The 21,408-nt window shown below is 40.2% G+C and overlaps 1 protein-coding gene across 1 annotated transcript in view; it reads right to left on the bottom strand.

Moving 5' to 3' along the window:
* LOC140464383 (uncharacterized) overlaps positions 1-21,408 on the bottom strand; it is a 486,266-nt gene that overhangs the window by 207,270 nt on the left and 257,588 nt on the right. Inside the window, exons 135-159 of the mRNA XM_072559375.1 lie at positions 21,022-21,233; positions 20,344-20,438; positions 20,048-20,175; positions 18,401-18,553; positions 17,314-17,513; positions 15,424-15,512; positions 14,846-14,979; positions 14,267-14,391; positions 13,161-13,338; positions 12,281-12,493; positions 11,721-11,891; positions 11,397-11,534; positions 10,282-10,331; positions 9,617-9,737; positions 8,955-9,040; positions 8,246-8,375; positions 6,922-7,112; positions 6,416-6,506; positions 5,113-5,230; positions 4,366-4,544; positions 3,653-3,799; positions 3,113-3,240; positions 2,425-2,558; positions 1,292-1,386; positions 333-492 (exon numbers count right to left, since the gene is read on the bottom strand). Coding sequence (XP_072415476.1) covers positions 333-492; positions 1,292-1,386; positions 2,425-2,558; positions 3,113-3,240; positions 3,653-3,799; positions 4,366-4,544; positions 5,113-5,230; positions 6,416-6,506; positions 6,922-7,112; positions 8,246-8,375; positions 8,955-9,040; positions 9,617-9,737; positions 10,282-10,331; positions 11,397-11,534; positions 11,721-11,891; positions 12,281-12,493; positions 13,161-13,338; positions 14,267-14,391; positions 14,846-14,979; positions 15,424-15,512; positions 17,314-17,513; positions 18,401-18,553; positions 20,048-20,175; positions 20,344-20,438; positions 21,022-21,233 — 3,466 coding nt within the window. The remainder of the gene's footprint in view (positions 1-332; positions 493-1,291; positions 1,387-2,424; positions 2,559-3,112; positions 3,241-3,652; positions 3,800-4,365; positions 4,545-5,112; positions 5,231-6,415; positions 6,507-6,921; positions 7,113-8,245; positions 8,376-8,954; positions 9,041-9,616; positions 9,738-10,281; positions 10,332-11,396; positions 11,535-11,720; positions 11,892-12,280; positions 12,494-13,160; positions 13,339-14,266; positions 14,392-14,845; positions 14,980-15,423; positions 15,513-17,313; positions 17,514-18,400; positions 18,554-20,047; positions 20,176-20,343; positions 20,439-21,021; positions 21,234-21,408) is intronic.

Genomic DNA, 21,408 nt, shown 5'->3' with positions numbered 1-21,408 from the left:
TCCATCATTATTGGTCAGATATCATTACATTCAGTTAGGCGATAAATAATTCATCTGGCCTACAGTTGAATTTACAACTGATCCTGGAAAAAATGAAATCTCCGAAACGTTGACTTTGGTCGGCTTCCTTATTTCCAGACTACAACGTACTCATTATTTTACACATGCTTTTACAGAACTGATTGACATAACAGTAAATGCAGGCCCCTTAAACCATGGATCCCACAGTTTAGATAAAAATGTTCTAAACGTATTGTGGAGGCTTTCATGTGCACAGCAAAACGCAACTGGTATTTGTGCAGGGTACCTCCTGACTTCAGTGAGGCCATTACCTGGTGAAATTTCAGGAATTCCGCCTGTCAATCCCAGTCTCCTGACTTCAGACTCAGGGTGTGCGGCCACCCAGACGACCACGACAGTTTCATTCGCGCCACGCCGAAGATCCCCAAGGTTAATTCCAAGCAGGTTAATCAGATCCTGGGAAGTCAGGTTCTGAAACAGAAACAACATATGACATAATGAATCCGCTGGGAGTCATTTACACCCCTGAACCATGGTGACTCACAGTAACTACAAATATTAGGTACATATCATACATCCATCTGAGAATATTCTATTTTATAGTTAATAATGCAAGCTGTCCCAGTAAGTAGCTGTTGGTATTCTGCAGAAAGCCTGGTGGAGCAGAACAGAACCAGAGATAATCTTTACATGTATTTTTAACAACAGATGTCCACAGGGATTCATATTCATTGGACTTCAGAAAAATGAGGAGGCATTGCTTGAGGGATATAAACGACTCAAGCACAACGAAAAAAAGTGGATGCTGAACAGATGTTCCCAATTGTAGCACAGTCTCGAACAAGAGAAAGAAGCAGAGTTAGAGGAGCTAGGTTCAAAACCTGGATAGGGAGAAACTACTTCTCTCAAATTGTTGTGAATCTGTGGGACCTCACAGCCCCAGAGTGCATTGGAGGCAGAATCAATCAACAGGTTCAAGAAAGAAATTGATAAATTTTCTATTTTGAACATGCTTGTTAGGATTCAATCACAATTGTATTTGAAGATTGTCGCTGCCAAAGCATATGGTCCTGGGTGACAGCAAGTGCAGCCAGACTGAAAGATCTAACAATGGGATCATCAGCTGGATCACAGCAACAGCACCAATCAGCTGTATCCTTTCTGGCTCAAAGGGACACTGCACAAGAACGAAGATCAGACTTGACGAGACATAAAAATGGAAATGGAATCACTGTTATACTAAAATATTATCAGAACAAGACAATTGTACCCTGACTTCTTCCGGATTCAACCCGATGAAGGTTTCAAAGTCCATGTTGATGCTGTTATTTGCAAGAAACCTCAGATCATCAGCTGTAGCACCACCTGAAGACAAGGAGACAATTTTTAGTTGCCCGGGGCCCAATGGCATGTTACAAAATTGGGAGAAAATTTCGATAGAGAGACAATTGACAAATGAGGAGAAAAGGTAAAAAAATTGAAGAACAGAAGCTGAGACAATTGCTTGGGATCAGGCCCTAACTGATCGTGGATGTGTTTCTGATGGGTGGGTAACTGCTGTCACTCCCCGTGTTCACGTACAAGTGTGGGAGAGATCATGGGATGCTCCAGGAGTGCAGACACAACACTGCATCCATCCTGCTCACTCATTCCACACTTGATGGGTGCTGCTTTGGTTTCTGCACTCGGCTTACAACAGTCTACAAAGACTTGGTAAAGTGATGGATTTGCTGCAACAGTGCATCCAGTTCCCTCCTGAAACAGCAGAGATGATTCCAGGCATCCAGAAGGTCATAAGAAATAGGAGCAGGAAGACCCCATTCAGAACTCTCAGCCCACTCCATTATTTACACAGATCATTCCTGATTTCCTGATCTAACACTATTTCCCTGCACTGGCTGCACATCTATTCACATTATTTCTGCTGATTTCATTCAATGTAAGAGCACTGTAACTAACTGATTCAAGATATAAGCAACCCATCACAAACGTGTCAATTGAATGTTTAACCATCTCGGAAAGTTAAATTACAGTCTGACTACAGTGAGAATGACGCAACATTCAAATAAAGTTCCTGCTGTTTTTGTTCCAATGAGACAAGATTTTCACCAATACATTTTGGTTTATCCAATAAATTATTTTCCTCAAATCTCAGTTACAACATTTGACAATTCCCAGTAATTAAAGACTGCAATCAATTTGGAGGAAATTATTCAATCTTATCTGCTCAGACAGAAACTGTGTAAACATGGGTCCTGAAGTTCTGCCAATCTGAGCTCCTGAATTTCAGTGTGTTCCTGTGGTGCCAACAGTGAGTGAGAGTGAACTCCAGATCAGACCAGCAGAAACTCCACCCGTCAAAAGTCAGTGCTGATGAGGTTCCTTCTGAATCATTTTACTCACCAATATAGGCCTTTATCAGCTGGAAGTAGGCAATTGGATTATCTCGCTGAGACCTCAATGCTGCGAATGCTGATTGATAAAGCAAGTCTTTCTTAGACTGGGCGCACAGAGAAAGATCCAGAAATCCTGCATCCCTGTGGGAGGAAGGTTCCAATGTTAGTTTTCCTTCATGCTTCTGCATCGCCACCTGACAGTTCATTCCCAGCCCAAAGATTTACTCAGTCATTTATTGTGGTACAGTGAGGTGGGCCAATTTGGAAATCACATCTTCTGACATGACTCAAGGGGTCCTTGTGGCACTGTGGAAGTGTCCCTGCCTCTGAGCCAGTAGGCGTGACTTCAATTCCCGCCTACTCCAGGGATGTGTAATAACATCTATGAATTGGATGATTAGAAAATATCTCCAAAATAATTCACACTTTTATTACAATATTAATTCAGCAAATCATGTTAGAATGGGCTGATGAAATAATCTAGTGACTTGAGGGAAGAGCTGCTGTTGTGAGGCTTTTCAATTGTTTAATAGCCTGTTGATTGGATTGTGCACAAAAGCAATGTCTGCCAGGAAAGGCCAATGACTTCACAACTACATTGCACAAGAGTTGGTTGATTCAGCAATTTTGATCCTGTTCGAATTGATCACATTGTACTTGACAGGAAACCAGCAATGAAAAGGTACAACACTCACGTCAAGTTTGAAATTGCTGAGAGCTGCTGTTCATCCAAAGTACACAAGTTAGCTCCACCAATAGCTTTCACAGCAACGGCATTCAGTTCACCTCCCAACTGGAGATATCTCGTAACAATGGATATGATCTATTGGAAGATATATCCATAATGCATAGTTACAAAGTAGAACCTACAAACTTAAGGTGCTTGCTTTTCTTTGCTCATTTATTCATATTTAGAACAATGCAATATTCAAATCAAGTTCCTGCAGTTTTTGTTCCATTTAGACAAGATTTTCATCAATAAATTTTGGTTTATACGATGAATTATTTTCCTCAAATCTCAGTTACAACAGTTTGTAATTACCAGTAATTAAAGACTGCAATCAATTTGGAGGAAATTACTCAATCTTTTCTGCTTGGACAGAGGGGTCTTGCTTCAAGAAAGACTGCTATCTTAGACATTTGTGACAGTAACTTTCAGCTATCTTTCACAAGCTCGTTATCATATCTCTGCAGATAACAATAATTTAATGGGGATATTCTCCTCCTTTCAGTACCGTTGTGTTTTCCAGCTGTTGCTTCATTAATGCAGAAAGTGTCCCAACTCGAGTGATATTCCAGCTGCTGACTTCTGTCTCATTAAACGCAGTCGATATGTTCCCTAAAAGTTGAATCTGCTTTTCGGGTAGTCCGCTGGGATAAATCTGTGTCAAGCAACCAAAAATAATCAGATGTAGACAGTGTTTGAGAAGTTATTTGTAATCTTCAAATCCAGACTCAGATTGCATTTCAGGTCAGAAACCTTTAGCAATGGATTGATTTGGGTTAATCTCACAAAACCTTGACAATGATGTTGCTGAGTGGCAGTGCAGTGCATTTGGGACGAATGGTCTTGTCCTGCTCCTATTTTCTAAGTTTCCAGTGTTTCCACAGTTCAGGTTAAAAATAGGTTGAGACCTAATAATGACTCATTATTCCCTTTCCCTGTTCAAACCACACTACAGAGACAAAGCTAATGCAAACATTTTTACAATACCATTTGAAGAACTGTTCTCCAGCCACATGCAGTTCATGCCAACACACTTTCTCCATTTGTGACACAAACTAAAATATGTGGCCACCTTTCTCTGTACTGTCGATGGTAGTGGTCAAGTTCTTCAACTTTATCACATCACAACTGTTCAAAATGTTTGCACTTGCAGTTACACAAAGCACGCGACATATTAAGCAAAAGGGTTATTTTGTCAATGTTTACATCATGGTCACATACCTTTAAGAGTCTCTTTTTCAGAACCTCCAGCTGAGTTGGATCAAAGGCAAGAGCTCCCAGTTGGAGCACATTGTCTTTCAGTACACGGTCACCCAAACAGAGGTCTAACTGGGATGGGGCATAGATTGCAGGGGTCAGGTCATTAATGTCTTCTGCTGTGATTAAGCCCTCGGTGCAGTCTGGAGACACAAACCTCTATTAGATCAATATGTTTCTGTTTGCTGGAAATTTTTGCTCTCAAAACATCAAATACAAATCAGCAGTTTTCTATGGCAAGTCCCAGACTACAGAAATGCTTTCAGAAAGACATAACAAGCATTACTGACCTGCAGTTGACAAAGAACATTTAAGTATCTCTTCCGAATATGTACAGTGAATGGAAACTACCTTGCTACCTGCAAAGTGATCACTCAACTCATAGTCACATGGACGCACTCTCTAAACATTCAGCAGATACCCAACTATAGAACACTGCTTGCAGCGCACAAATTGCTGCTCCACCTTATGTTTTTCTCCATGAGTTTGGCTCTGCAAAGTTATATTCCAATCTAACACTTCAATGATATTATATCTCACAGACCACAGCATACTGACCTATCAGACAGAATGAAAGGCTTTTGAAAACCTCCCTCTCTATTTCATGCTCATGAACCTAAGCTGTAACACATTGTTAAAGACCAGACTTGTCCACTTCCTGCTGATTTACAAGTACATTTTATTTACACAGACAGTATTTTATCAACATACTTGCTGTATTGTTAGATCTTCGCAGATTGAGCTGTTTAATAAAGATCAGGATCTCATATGGAGGTCTCGAACGTTTTGCTTTCTTTAGAAATCTTGGAAGAGCTTCAAGAAGGACAACCTGCAATGGACAAAATGGAAACACTGTAGGATTTCTCCAGAAAACTCTCATATCACAGTTCATACTTCTCCAGCATGAACGTTATCAAGAATATATTCTTCAGTGATGAAAACACTTGACAGAACACATCAGTGTTTCACTGAGGGAATGATGGCTACAGGGTGAGGGGAAGTTCTCACCTCATGAACAAATCAGTCTCTCTAATATCCCAAATTAAATTGAATATTCTCTTGCTAACTTCAGCAAAAAAAATTTGCAGTGGTAAAAGCAGCTCCACTCTGTTCTGAATGAGCTTCTACAACTTTCACAGATACAATGATTACAAATCCATAATGGTTTCAACTCAAATTATAAATCTCCAAATACAGACCTGAAGAAAAGGATGAAGATCATTGTACAGGGTGTTCTGGAGTACTGCGTCCAGTTCTGGTCACTCAGTTATAGGAAGGGTATTATTAAGTTGGATACGGCTCAGGAGAGATTCCCAGGAATACACTGGGAATGGAAGGTTTGAGTCATAGGGAGAGGCTGGATTGGTTGGGACTTTCTTCACTGGAGCACAGGAAGTTGAGAGGGGACCTGATACAGGTTTATGAAATCATGAGGGGTAGTTATAAGATGAACAATAGGTGTTTTTGCCCTTCAATGGGGGATTTCAAGACAAGGTGAGAGGAGAAAGATTCAAAAGTGAAATGAGAGCAATCTTTTCACACAGAGAGTGGTTCATGTGTGGAATGAGGAAATGATGGATATGGGTACAGTTTCAATATTTCTAAGACATTTGGATAAGTGTATGAATCAGAACTATTTGGACAGATATGGGCAGGTGGGTCGGGTTTTGTTTGCAATTATGGTCAGCATGGACGGGTTGGACCAAAGAGTCTGTTTCCGTGGTATATGACTCCATGACTCAATCCCATGGTAAGACAGTGACAAACAGTCAGTATCTTCATTCAAATTAATAGAGGTAGCATGCACATCATAGTGGATTAAAACAGTTTTTATCGATCTACAGGTCCAATGTTTGAGTGGTAAAAAGTGATTATGTGACTAAGTACAATCATTTTGCTTCTCAAGAAAATTCTTGAATGGTAGAGTCTTTTATGCTGCAACTAAATAATTCTGCTTGGCTACTGTCTCACAAATTGAAGTATCTGCATCAACTTTCAACCATATCAACCATACCCTGTTTACGAGAGTCCATGTGACGGGAGTCAATGTCAAAGGAAGGTTTCCGAGATCTTGGATTGTCGATGAAGACCATGATGAAGGAACACTACAGACAAAGAAAAACTGAGTTAAGGAACATGTCACTGAGAGTGCAGAGAGAAATAGGAAGTTCTCAAACAAAAGATGGCCTTCTACCATCCTGACCATCTCGAGACAAATCCAAAATGAAAGTGTTGGCGAAATACAGACCTAGATTAGAGATAATCACACAGTCACTGAGCAAATCACTTGGCACTATCAGTAACAGTCACCTTATTTTCCAAATTGTGCATGTTTGTCTGATATTAGAAGGTAATGGTCTGTTATTAATACATTCCATCTGCTTTCACTCACGTGCGCATGGGGTTTGTTGCAAAGTCAGTATCTACATTCCCCTTACAAATTCACAGCATTACAAGTGGCAAGAGATGGAGTAACCTGGGTGTAGTCTGTATGGAATTAGGTGAACACTTCACACTCACCCGTATCTGCTAACTCCTCTCTTTAGGAGACCTTCAATGGCTTTCTTCTGATCGTCTGTATAGGAGCGACATGTTTTCAATGGGTCCAAGATGGAAATATCAGATTCTGCGATGACGGATCCCTTGAGGTCACACACCAATTTACCCAGGATTGTCACACTCTCCTCTGTCAGATTCCTGCCAGAAATTCCCTGAATGTTTGGAAACATGAGCAATTTCAGGACAGCAGCAGCATCACAAATAAATAACATACAGTTCACCTTGAAGACTACAGAAGCTGCAGAAAGTAGCATGATGGTAATTTTCTTCACTTTGCCAGAGAGAGATTTTCCTTTGACTCTGGGGTTCTCTATTTGCAGTCACTGTAACCTCAGCAGAATGAACACACACTATACTGATACTGATGAACAGTGGAGTGTTCATTCATGTCCATAACTCAGACTGGATAACTTAGATATAAAACTCACTGGGAAATTCAAGATTATTAGAAACTGATTGAAGATCAGCTGCTCTTTTATTGCAAAATGTCTTTGGCTCTGTCACTGACGTGGCCTTATTGGCAAACATGGGAGCAAATGTACACACGGCCCAGTCGCTCAGAGAGGTGGACAGGGCATCAGGTCGTTGCAGATAAATAACTAATTCCCAAAGTGCAGCACCAAGCGTCAGAATGGAATATGTCTTCATTCCCAGAATCCTTAGTCTCTCAGCTTCCCAGTACATGGGCTACTGCTCACAAACTACAAGAGATCTTCAGGAGCTTATCAGTTCATTGAAAATTTGATATGTGTTGTCTGTCATGATGGCGTTGTTCACATCCACATCCAGCCAACTGTTTCTACGGCTGCTTAAGTAAGTCTTATTGTTGTCAGCTTCCCTTAACTCTATTGAAGCTACAGATATAGTGAAAATGTCATGTGTACAGATATGTTGAAGGTGCATGTACAATCATGTCAGCTGCGCCTCAGTTATACTTGGTGACAGTATTTCACCAACGTAATGACAAAACGCCCTGAATGGTTTGTCCCACACTCGAACCAATGCACTGACGCAGAAAACTCAATGTGAAGACAGACCGGTTTGCAAGGATTTAGCATTAGTAAATAAAGGGAAGAATGTTCGACCAACCAGCAGAGCTAGTAAAGAGAACTATGTTATCAGTGATTTAATGTAACTATCATTTCGCCTTTAGTTTTATTGAAGAGTTAGCTCTCAAATGGCGTGAGGCACCAATGGTCAGGTATTGCACTTGAAATCACATGGTTACAAGGTACAACTGGCTTCTCTTAGCACTTTGTACGACATATCAGCATGTCATCCTTACCAAACAGGTCCTGGCATCATATAATAGATTCCGTCTTCTGCTTGATTCTTTTCTCAAGATGTCAATGTTTGATTTCCCAACTAATTTGAAGAATGTTTTGCAGTTGGGTGAATTCCTGAACTGGACAGAGCTACAAAAGTAAACAGAATTTTATTCAGGTTACAGTGAGGAGAATGAACTGCATAATCAACAACAACTCCTGTGCTAATTCTCCCAGCTTCAGTCTATTTACAAGTGACAGCACAGACGCAAATGCAGATTCTGCCAAATGATCATGCATACACTTCCTGCGCCGAGATTAATAGGGAAAGATCTCATTCTGAGATGTTCATTGATGGGAAAATATTAAATAAAGTCATAAAATATTTCCATTGAAACGTTGCTGGCTCAATCAGTCTTGGACATCATGTCTTGTTCTGTGTTCTTGTCTTGTTTCATTAAAACAGTTCATTCTCAGACAAATTCATCAAGGATATGCCTAAAATTACAAAAGCCATATCGAAACAATTGTTGAAAAAGACACCCATACAGGTCACCTCCGCCTGGACGGCTGAGACTTAGCAGAATTCAATGTCAATGCTGAGTGTTCTCTCATTTGCTGCCACTTTCCAGCTCCTTCTGGAACAATTCTGCCTGAACACATGATAATATTACTTCATCTTTCTCCTCAAAAACCAATCGTGGAACATTGCAATGGAATAGAACATACTTGAAGAATAGAAGAACATCCAAAGGGAGGCTCTCTATGGCTGGTGTGGTTCCATTAGATGTTAGTCTTGCAGACATGCAGCTCAGCTGAAAAGAGAAACCAGCAAAACATACTGAGAACAGAAACACAACAAATTGATGAAATTTCTCTCTCCTTACAATTTTGGCTCGATGTTGGCTAAATAGGGGAATTCGCTTTGGCTATGTTATCAGAACAGAAATCAGTTTATTTGCAACATCCAGTATTGTACCGCCACACAGACCAAACTTTGAACTCAAATCAGCTACTCACAGATTTTGGTCATTGAATATTTGGCTTAATTTCCATTTGAAAGTCCAGTCAGAACTTTTGTTAATGTAAGTTAGTCTGACATTAGACAGATGAATGGGGAACTCTCATTGATAGCAGCTTATCACACGCAGAAATCACAATTAGTTATTTGGTTAAAATTGATCATGCCTGCTTGTCATACATTTCTTTCATCCCTTCATGGTTACATTTCTGATCTAAGTGCTGATCTTTCGGGCAGGATTTTCCAATCAGAGTTAATTAGCTCAACATGGTCATTTATTTGAGATCAAAAAAATCCATCTGTAACAATAGCCACTGTATGGTCATACACTCAAACTCGTCTCCAATGTGATTGCTGTGGAACATCTCACCTGACTTTCATCAAACCTGGCCCCTTTCCCCTTCATTGCTTGAACAAGCTGAAGAAATGTTGTAAAATTCAGGTCCTTGACTGCACCACAACTGAAGCCTTGAAGGACTGAAGGTGAGAATCTGAAATAGATCATGGAATCATTCATTAATTTCTAAACACTTCACTTCCTTCAAACTAAGGTACTGAGACAATATGAACAGTCAAAACAGACATGGATGGGGAATAAAGACATTCAAATTGGCATGATTATCTTACTTGTAGATTAGATTACATTACAGTGTGGAAACAGGCCCTTCGGCCCAACACATCCACACCGACCCGCCGAAGCGCAACCCACCCATACCCCTACATTTACCCCTTACCTAACACTACGGGCAATTTTAGCATGGCCAATTCACTTGACCTGCACATCGTTTGACTGTGGGAGGAAACCGGAGCACCCAGAGGAAACCCACGCAGACACGGGGAGAATGTGCAAACTCCACACAGTCAGTCGCCTGAGGCAGGAATTGAACCCAGGTCTCTTGTGCTGTGAAGCAGAGACTTGTAGGAACATTTCTATGAGATACATGTTCACATATGGATAACACATCCTACAAATCATGTTGGAGACAGAAAACTTATCAAGGAAACAGATATATATTGGTCAAGTTAATAGCTTACTCTTTAAAATTGTTGTTGTTTTTGACCACATTTTCAAAGAACACTGCAGCCTGTGGGAGAAAAGTATTGAGATCATTAATACACACAACCAAGTCTAAATAATCAACTGAACATTTGCTGGGTTAGCCAAAATGAAGTTAGATGAAAATGGAAGGTGAATGAAATGAGAAGGAGAAATCATTGAAACCTGATGACCAAGTAATGATTTTAAAAATGCTTGTGTTAAGTTGGAGAAATGTATGTTTAGACTGAAGCATTGTAACTCAGCAGTAATGGACTGATCTGCTCCAGTAATTCTGGTAAAGCTGATGTTTTGTTTAAACACACACAGTGAATCAGATGTGACAATGTGAGTATTTAACAGCTGCATTTGTGTTTGTCATGCTGTGTAAATGCCATACTGATAACGCGATACATACAAGTGATGAACACTGAGGACAACAGCAAGTTTTACATCAAAAATCATAAAAGGCAAGAGATAGGTGTCTTTGCAAGGAGACATGAGCATGTCCTCATGAGTTGATTGATCAAACCCGTTGTGTGGAAAACATGACAAACTGTGATGTTGATTGTTGTCAAACTGACCATTTGCTGGAGCCTGGTTAGCATCGAGTGTGCAAATGCAGAGATTCTTTGTGAATACAAACAGCTTGACTCACAGTAAAACTTCAACTAGCTTGGAGAGGGGCACTGATCAGTATGTCAAAGTTCAGACAGAACAGGCTGATCACATATTCTGCTCTAATCTTTGAACAAGTCCATGTGAAAGGGTAAACTTGTGATTGTAAGCATTGTATGGGCAAGATGTTTACAGTATTGGTTGCTGCATGTTTTGCTTTAATGAAGGACATTGGATATATTCCATTGTTAGAATTTTTGGGGTTATTGAGATCCAGACCAAACCAAATGGACCAGGCAAAATGGAAATATAATTCGACAGGACTTAAAGGTTTTTGTTAACATTCACACAATCTGACCGAGGAAACGTGCTGTGGAGCAGATCAATCTGATCTGATGTCTATATTAGTCTTTAAATTAATATACATTTTTGAATTGCACCATATCTCTAACTCCCTCAGCATCATTACTGAGTGTCACTGAGTCAAAATGATTACCTGACTGGGAGCCCACTGTTTGTTATTGACATCACCGAGGCCTAAGTTTGAGTTTAACAGCACAGGTGGGACCTCTTTGGCTAGAACAGATGGAATGGTCTTCACCGTTTGGACAGGGTCTTCTACGTTCCGCAACACCTGAGTTACAATGAAACAGAACAGGTCTTCAGCCCAGATATACAAAACCCTGTCAGCAATATTGGGAGGTGCAAGCAATCTTTACAGAAGAGAATTAAATTTTAAATAAGTGGATATGGCAGTCAAAAAGAATCTGGGTTTTGGACCAATATTGCTTCAACTGTCTGTATAATCCATATCACTCACCTGCAGAACACATATGGTTTGTATTGGCTGTGGTGCTGTTCCAATATTCTCAACAAATGTTGGATTTGAGATTATGTTGATGAACACCCGAGGATTGATGTCTTGGAACTCATCACTTGGAATGCCGGACACCAAGCTTCCTAGCCCCAGCAGGTTCTCGGGGTTATTAACCTAGTTAGGAAGCAGCAATAAATCAAAAACTGTCAATACACAGTCACAGGGTCAAGTCTGTTTGTTTGATACATTATATCTTAAATATTTGTGGATTGTGGGAGAATATTAAACTGGTGCTACTTCTATACCACAACTTCAAAAGGATTTTACAGGAAATTTCCATCCACGCAAGTTTGTTTCACAAAGGCAACATACTTTAGTTGCCTCTCAAGCATTTCAAAAGTCTGACAGCAGAACTGAACCCAAAACAAGGGGAAAAAAATTACCTCTAGTCACCAACCAAAAAACTAATCACCTCTCAAATGTCACAATGATCTGTTTCTCGACATTGATATTCAGCCATTTATGAATATAATGCATTCATTTCAGATTTATCAAGCTCTTACCTGGAGGCCATTTCTGAGTAACCTGATGACAATCGCATTGGCCTGGCCCACATTCCAGCCTCTGACTTTACTCAGGCTTGGCAGCGCATTCTGCAGAGTCTCCGCACCAATATTTCCGACCTGTGACACTGACAATCCAACAGCTGTTTGTCCCAGAGTATTCAAAGTGCTCACTGTGAAGTTGTCGATTTTGCTCACGATAGCTATTGAGGCCTGGATGAAAGAAATTGAATGCGGAACATTAATACACTGTGTTCATCCTACTGAGGCTGGAATAGTGCACCATCACTCAGGTCTCAATACTCAGTGCATTACTACATCAAAATACTGACAATACATTAAACTCCAACTATAAATTCTGCTTCCAACCCACACAAGCTGCCAGACCTACTGAGTTTCATCAACAAGTTCAGTTTTTGGCTCAGTTCTCCAGCAACTGCAGTTCTTTGTTTTATTTTACATAAAAATACTTCTTCCATTTTCCACAATGACCAATTAAATACCAAATTTGAATTAGATTTTTAAAAAATATATATTTCAACCAGGTTTTTTCATAAACAGAATTAGTGTGTTATCAAAACAAAACGTACTGGGTAAAGATGCAATCATTAGTTTACATACACAGTCAGGAATATAGAAGCATAAATGCTTTTCTCCATAAATATTCATGAACACACACAAAAAGACACTCTTCAAGCAGAGAAAACGTTCTCTCTGCACAGGCTGGCTTCAATAAAAAATATTGAAGGCAACAGTATAAAGCACAGAGTCTCTCAATGCCCAACTTCTCCAAAACAAGATTTAACATGAAGCATCTCTGTAACAATGTTCTTAAGAGCATGCAGTTCAATGTTCTGCAGTCGATTATTTTCCCACATACCCTGAGTTGTTCATCTGTTGGATCTACAACTGGTGCTGTTTCATTGGATGTGGTGTTTGGCTGTACGTTGAGTCCACAGACTTGGTTTATTATTGCTACTACAGACAAGACTTGCTGTGTGTCCAATGACTGAAGCAGATCAGTATCAGTAATGAAGCAAACCAGGGAGTTTGGCAGCCTGTAAAAGAGCATCAGTCACAAAGTTTATCAGCACCTTTCACTTCAGCTCACACTTCATCGATACATTAAGGTTTGCTCCAAGTGAAATTGTCATAGCATTTCACACTTTTGGGAATATCATCATCTATTCCATCAACAAAGTTTCTACAATGTTCCTCAACCTATTTCTACAGAAAATTAATTCCTTTTATTTCCAAGTTGAAAGAACTTGTTTCCACACAGAGATGAGGAATTCTTTGGTGAGAAAATGCTGGAAAATCTCAGCAGGTCTGGCACCATTTGTAAGGAAAGAAAAGAGCTGACGTTTCGAATCTAACTGACCCTTTCTCAAAGCTTTGACAAAGGGTCAAACTCGAAATGTCAGCTCTTTTCCCTCCTTACAGATGCTGTCAGACCTGCTGAGATTTTACAGCATTTTCTCTTTTGGTTTCAGATTCCAGCATCCACAGTAATTTGCTTTTATGAGGAACTCTCCTTCTCTCCAGCCCTATTTCACTCATTGCTATCAGTAATTTGAATATTTACTATTTGAATATCACCAGCACAAGCTGCCTCAGGTCCCAACATCTGCCAGGATTCACTGCTCGCTAACTGGGAGAGTTGGTTTTAACCCTTAAATTATTAAGTTCTAAACTGCCTTCTTTTTAAACAAAGTTCAAACGACTAAGAACTTTATCCAAATCTGGCTGACCATTTCACAGAACTGACAGGTCTTCAGGCTTTATCTCCCCCATATCAAACCCAACTTCACCTTTCGGCCTCTGACAGACTTGTTCCAAATTGCCAATGCCGCTCCTTCTCCACATGCCTGCTCAAATATCTGACTGTACACATTCTCTGCACTTGATTCAGTTCCAGAAGGATTATGTCCTCAACCTTCCCATTCAAAATCAATGTTGGGAAAATAAGCATCATCTAAGATATACCTTGAAACGTTGACATTCGGGTTGTTGGCAAGCAGCAATTGGAGGTAGAACTTTGAAACTTCAGTGGATAGAGTCAGATTGTCCAGAAGCGCCAGGTTTTCAGAATCTACCACAAATTCTTGAAGCTGTGCAAAGATTAGAAGGTATTTAACTGTTAGCCCCAATGATTCAGTGTTCTTTCACATTTTAAATAATGAAATGTTCTGGCTTGTGTTGCTGCAAGCCACAATCACTGCGAACACACTCGGCACCAAATGCACACAGTGTCATCACTGGCAAATTCTCAGTGTAAAAGCCAGTAGGAATCAAAATTCACTTTTAGATGAATCGGAAGTTGACAATTCATCTTTCAATTTGCACGACTTCCTCAGCCACGATCTCAAATAGGCTGATTCATTATCAGTGTGATACTAGATTTAAACTTGGGATTACATCTGTTGGAAGCAAACTCCTACATTACCAAACATACTGGAATGTATTGGTCAAGCAATTGGATGTTAGCCTAACTGGATCTTTGAGTAAAGGTCTGTTTCCCAGAGAACACAATCATTCATATAAGATAAGAAGGGTAATACACACCTGTGTTTCATTATCAAAGAAAGATTGAAGATCACTCAGTGAAATTTGGTTCATATATAATCCCAGATATTGAGCAAACCAGGCAGTGGAGTTCAGGACTGGATCATTCACATCATAGCATTTGGGTTTGGGACCTGTTATGCAAAACAAAGACTCCACATCAACTCTGAGTAAAACGGAGAGCTATACTTTTGAAAACATGTTACAAACTCTTCACCGGTACTGCTGACAATAGAGAATCTCAGCTTTCTCCTCCAGGATCAATGTAAAGTTTATAACAATCTTTCTTTCTTCCTCATTTTAATGACTCTCAGTAGGGTATAGATCCATAGCTGTCTGCAGCCTCACACCATTCTGTTGTTTATCACGTATGAACCCAAACAGGGTGCACTGGTGGCATCCTGGCTGCTCCTGTAATTCTCTACTCACCATCCATCACCTCAGGTGTAGGCCTCAGTAAAGGTCTCTGGATATTAATAGGCTGCAACAACCCTGGCTGAGTTTTCAATTCCCTTGAATCAGACAAATAATAATCTGCTTATTTCAAAGACATTGAACCAAAAGTATGTTAATGTCACCTTGTTGCAGATAAGCTTTGATGCCATTGTAGATTTCCTTCTGCTTGTTTGAGGTAAAATCCCTGTAACGAGCACTCAGAGTTCGCACACTAAGGATGAAATACAACAACATTTTAGAATCTCATCTTCAGATAGACTTCAATTCCACAGAGTAACGTTAAAAGAATGTATTGGAAATGGAAGGTCTCATAACTGTACAACAAAAAGCAAGCAGCAACCGACAAGCTTTGTGAATTAAATAAAAAGGAAAGCAAACTTTGTTTAACCCAGGATCTTATGAACCAGCACTCGAGAGAAACCAGCAAAAATTAGATACTTGAAACACCAGACCTTTAGTGTGTTATTGCAATTTCACAATATCTGGGCAGTCATTTCAGGGTGGGAGTGAAAATGATCAGGCCGATAGGTTTAATTTGAGGCAAAGTTGCATTACTATTTGAGTGATTTATGCTGCAAATAAAGTATAACAGAGAGGTGCAAAACTCCTGCATTACATTTCTACTACTTAGTGTGTCGCTATACATTGATTCTGTAGCTCTCTTTATCAACCAGAGTATGTGGTCAACTGGGAGAAAGTGAGGACTGCAGATGCTGGAGAGCAGAGTTCAAAGTGTGGTGCTGGAAAAGCACAGCAGGTCAGACAGCATCCATGGAGCAGGAGAATTGATGTTTCAGGCATAAGCCCTTCTTCAGCACATATGTGATCAACTGACACACTTCTGGTCCCACAGGTGCCTGTTAATAAAAGGTTTGCTGTATGTCTAATATTATTCTTTGTCCACTTTTATCTACTATGCCATGATCTGCATGAAATATAGAGATTAAAAGGAGATTTAGTTCAAGGCTTTTGCATTTTGTCCTGCTAGGATTATGAAGAGTGATATAAATCAGTTCTGAATTTAGGAATGGATTTCGTTCCCTAATGGTAACTATCCAGAAATCATGCAGTATCATTTACCAGAGTATTTGTTTTCACTTCTACAACATGAGCTCCCTAACGACTGATTTTTGAAGTGTTAAAGCTGATGTCTTAGATGCTAGTGCTTATGCGAACAAAACAAAGAAAAACAAGAAGTCTAACATGTTTTTGCAGCTGTGCAAGACCACACATGTGTCTGTGTGTGTGTCTGTGTGTCTTCATTCATTTCATAAAGAACAAAAATAATGCAGACTTTGGAAATATGAAAAAACAGAAAATGCTGGAAAAGTCAGAAGGTCTGGCAGTATCATTGCAAAGAGAAAGATAGTTAATGTTTCAGTTCAAAGAAGTCATCCGTGATATGGTGCTGGACAAGGTGCTGAGGAGGGAAAATTACATGGGAATATGTTTCAGGGAACAGTGCCTTAGCGAGATTGCGAACCCATCTGAATCATCTCGCCTTTTTTAAACTATCCCCATTGCCTTTACTCCTTACTGAATGTGGTCAACTGCACTGGACAAATGAGCATCAACGCAAGCTCGAGGAACATATTTTGTCATCGAATTGTGCACATCACAGCATTCTCCACTCAACACCGAGGCTAAAAACTTTACACCATAGTCTTTAGTCCATTTCTGTTTTGTGTCTTTCTTTCTAGTCGCTTGCTAATTTCTCACATTCTTTCTGCACCAATTTTATTCTGAATTATGCTTCAGTTCTGATGAAAGGACACGGAGCTGAAATGTGAACTCAGCATGTTGTGCTTTCATCTCCCATCCCCTTCATGTCCACAATAGCTGCACGGACATTCAATGGTCTTGGTCGTGTCAAGAATTCCATTTCTCAGACTTTCAGCTGCAGCACTCTGCTAACATTATGAGCTCTCTAATCCAGGGGAATAAATGACATGGGGCATGATAAAAATTCCCTGCTCTGAGGATATATTCAGAACAAGTTTGACTGAGCTTACATTTTCCTGTAGGAAAGGCAGCCAACTCTCAGCGTGTTGTTGGAAGACAAAAGCCGGGTGGTGATGAATGGAAGATATGGAGATAGTCTGACATTAAGCCATTCATTCTTCTCTGTGTCATTAAGTACAGGAAGGTTGTTGATGAACTGAGGCCACAGACCCTCTATGATGGCAGCTCGATTAGCAGCTGGCAGATTACCCTGCAAAAGGGAAAAGGAAATAAAACTGAATGCTGCAAACACAAGATGTTGTCAAATATTTCCTCACGGTGATTCTACCATTGGATCCAGTCATGAAGATTAGCTTTCCTGAAGTGAAGATTAAGATTGAACACTGCTTACAACCACAATTAGACTTCTGAGGAAAGAAAGGCGTTGCATTCTGATTCTGAAATCAAACAGAAGGTAAATCTAATCACCACACTCTGTGATAGTGGATTCCATAGCATTGGACAAAAGTAATTGTTCTTCATCTCTGCTGAAAGATCACGACGACTTGGGCTCGAACTATGATCTCTCATTTTAAGTTGCTCCACAAGAGGACACATCTTCTTTTAATTCCCTTATACCTCAATTAGATATCCTCTCAGCCTTCTAAACTCAAGAGGGTACAGACAGAAACTGCTCCCTCTTTCTTCAGAAGACATACTCCATATATCTGGAATCGATCTGCTGAACCCACTCTGAACTGCCTCCAATGCAAATACATCCTTCGACAAATAAGGGTGGAAAAATTGCATTCAACACATGAGGTGAGGATTCACTAATGCCTTCTACAGTTGCAGCAACGTTTCTCTATTTTATGCGCTATTTCTTCCACTATGCCTTTCACAATGAATGGAAACATTCTATTTGGCTTCCTTCTCACCTGCTGTAACTCCACACGAGTTTTCTGCAATATGAGGACACCCTGATTCCTATGCAATGAAGCACTCAGAAGTTAAACAATGAGTTCCATTTCTATTCTTTCCACTAAAATGGTTAACCTCACACTCAACCAAGTTCATTTCTAACTCCCACCTTTTGGCCTATTCACAGAACCTGTCCATATCCACCTGTATATTTCTTATTTCTTTCTTGCAACTTACTCGGGTTTGTCGATTGAATTCATCCACAAAGACAGCCAGGTACTGAATGGGTTGGATACGGAGTAAGAACGCAGTCAGAATATTGTTGTTGTCAATGAAGCCAGGCATACTCAGAACATCAGCCACATCCCTGGGGTCAGTGACATTCAATACCTGAAAAAACAAACACAGTTCATCGTTTCATTCAGAGAACCAGGAGCAGGTTGTGCGCTGCAATCAAATGCACAAATTAAATCAAACTAAGTTTGCAAAACATTAAGGAAAGCAATAATTTGGAAGCTTGTCTCCTAAATGCTCAGACTCTCTCCACCGTTCTCAATAGCACAAGGGAGGATTGTGAAGGAATACTCTTCACTTCCCTGGATGAGTGCAGCTCCAATATGACTCAAGAAACTCAAAACAAAGAGGACAAAGCAACCCACTTGATTGACACGCCATACAGTTGTTCAACAGTTGTTCCCTTCGCAAGGCAGAGTGGCAGCAGTGTGTTCCATCTTTAATATTCACTACAGTAACTCACCCACACTGCTGCACATGAACCTTTCCAACCCACCAGCTACACCACTTCAAAGGACAAGTGCGGCAGTCACATGGGAGGACAACACCTCAGTGCCACATTATTCAATTGAAGCTTATAAGTCGCTTTGTCAGGAATATTGCCCACGTTTTACTTTCACTTCTAAAACACCCATTGTAAAAAATGGAAACCTTACTTTACTTTTCTCAATTTGAAACTTTTCATAAACTGACCTTCGACAGCTTCATATGTCTCTCTACATCTCAAAACAGCAGCAAAAAAATGACAAAAGGCAAGTTAAAGATAGAATCTATCTGACAACTCCTGCCCTAAGCTGTGCTCAGAAATAAATCAGCTTCTGATCATATGGATTGTAAGCTGGAGGTGGACAAGCCAGCAAGGGTTATTCTGTCATTGAGAATAATTGTACTGCATTCCTTCAGCAAAAACAGAAGGCCCATCAGTTACACAATGTTCGCTGACATCAGCAGGGCTGGGCAGATGGTGGCACTGTGTGGGCAGTGGAGCTTGGGCTGATATTGACATTGTGCGTAATGTCCTATGGCCATTGGCGAGAGGGATTCAGAAAAGTCCCTGACACAGATTAAGCTCCAAGGCTGTACAAACAGGCTCCTCCAGCAGGACCTGACAATTGAAAGTGGTTGCCAGACAGTTGTCTTCGCAATTTCAATGAGGTACGACACTCTGTGTATTAAACCATCCATAACTGTCACAGATTGTAGAGCTTTTCTGTTTATTTCATTGATGTACTATATCTAAACCGCTTGCGTTTTCATTAATTAACAAATTATCTTAAACTCCTGAGGAATGATTGACTGCCAAAATACGTAACTAAGGGTCCAAATACAAAAATCGTACACCAATTCCTCTCAGGCTTTAAACAAACCAAAGACACACGCTATGACTCTCCAGGTAAATACTGTAGTTCGGTATTTGTTGGTTTGCATTAACATGGTGGGACGAAGGGCCTGTTTCTATGTTGTCGAACTCTACGACTAAACTTGACAGTCATTGTAGCTGCTACTGTCATGTCAGGTAAATAATATTGACCAGGAAACCCAGAGAGCCATCTACGTCCCACCCCAGAACAGAAATCATTTTGCTTTTACCTCATCAACACGATTGGAAGGAAGCAGAAAAATTGCTTCTGACAGAGTCAGCAACTCGCGAAATCTTTGGAAGTTGACGTCCAAGTACAGAACAAAACTGTTGTTTTCATAACAGCGAAGTTGGAATTCTGGGAGAAAAACAAAACATATTTGCAAATGTAAATGTCAACTTCTCATCACTTCTAACCAGGTGAGACATAATTCCAAATCAGGAGAACACACCTTGAGTTATTTAGCACCAAGTCTCTGGAATCAGAACTTCATTTACTGTTCTGTTGACTCACAACTTGATTTACCTGAAGCGTTGAGGTAACCAAGAATCCAGACTCTCAGCACAGTCGCTCTTGTTCCACGTGGCATATCCCTAAATCCATTGCTCAGGCCTTTGGTGCTGGATGAATAAACATTTACAACGTTAATTCTGAGACATTAAATCTACTGTTGGCTTTAAACTGTCAAGAGAATAATTTCAGAATTCCTCCCGAGCAACAGTCGATGCTCAGCTCTACTGTCAGTCAATCAAAGCTGTTTCCAGTGTCTACATTATAGAAATGAACCTTCCATAATGATCATCACCAAAACAAATTGATAAATGTCACCTCGTTAAATGACTACCTCCTTCTTTAGATGGTCTAATTCCTACTGCAGTGCAGTTCCACCAGTTATTTTCTCATACCTCAGGTGACTGACAAAGCCTTGAGAGTTGCAATATTTCAATGAGTTCCAAGATCTTACTGTATTTTTAATTACAATGATAAAACACATGACTTTCTGCCTCGAAGCATTGACATACTGATAGTCACCATCCCCTGGTCCTGATGTGAGCATGGTTCTTGAGATTCGCCTCCATGTATAGGGATCCTTTAAATCACATGTGCTCCCTTGCCATTTATAGTTAAATAGATTTGCTGTGGGTCATTGTTATAATTAAACACAAGGAAATAAATGATTGTAATAGAGGAGGATACACTCACACAGCTTGGAAACCATCACAGGTTATGTTCGTCATCAGGAGGCGGTTCAGCACTGACTGGGAAATGCCAGCAATGAAAGGCCTGAGTCTCTCTTGGAACCATTTCCTCAGGAAATCTGCATTGGTTAAGTTTTCATTGGTCTTCACAATCTCCCACAGAGCATTCATGAACGTAATCTTTGTCATCAATGGAATCAATGATGTGTTCAGGGTCTGAAACAAGAAATGATATGGGTGTATGTTTAGTGACCAAGAAGATTCATGCCACATTCCAGGAACAGTTTCAAAGCTCAGATGCTACTCAGTAATGCACCAACTCACGGTGTATGGAAGATCAATGCCTCAAACAACTATTATAGTGCTCGGCAGCAGTTAAGAGACCATAGCT

The sequence above is a fragment of the Chiloscyllium punctatum genome, chromosome 40 (assembly GCF_047496795.1).
Source record: "Chiloscyllium punctatum isolate Juve2018m chromosome 40, sChiPun1.3, whole genome shotgun sequence".
Taxonomy (NCBI): Eukaryota; Metazoa; Chordata; class Chondrichthyes; order Orectolobiformes; family Hemiscylliidae; genus Chiloscyllium; species Chiloscyllium punctatum.
The sequence above is the reverse complement of the archived record's forward strand: the minus strand, read 5'-3'. Positions and strand labels throughout refer to the sequence as shown.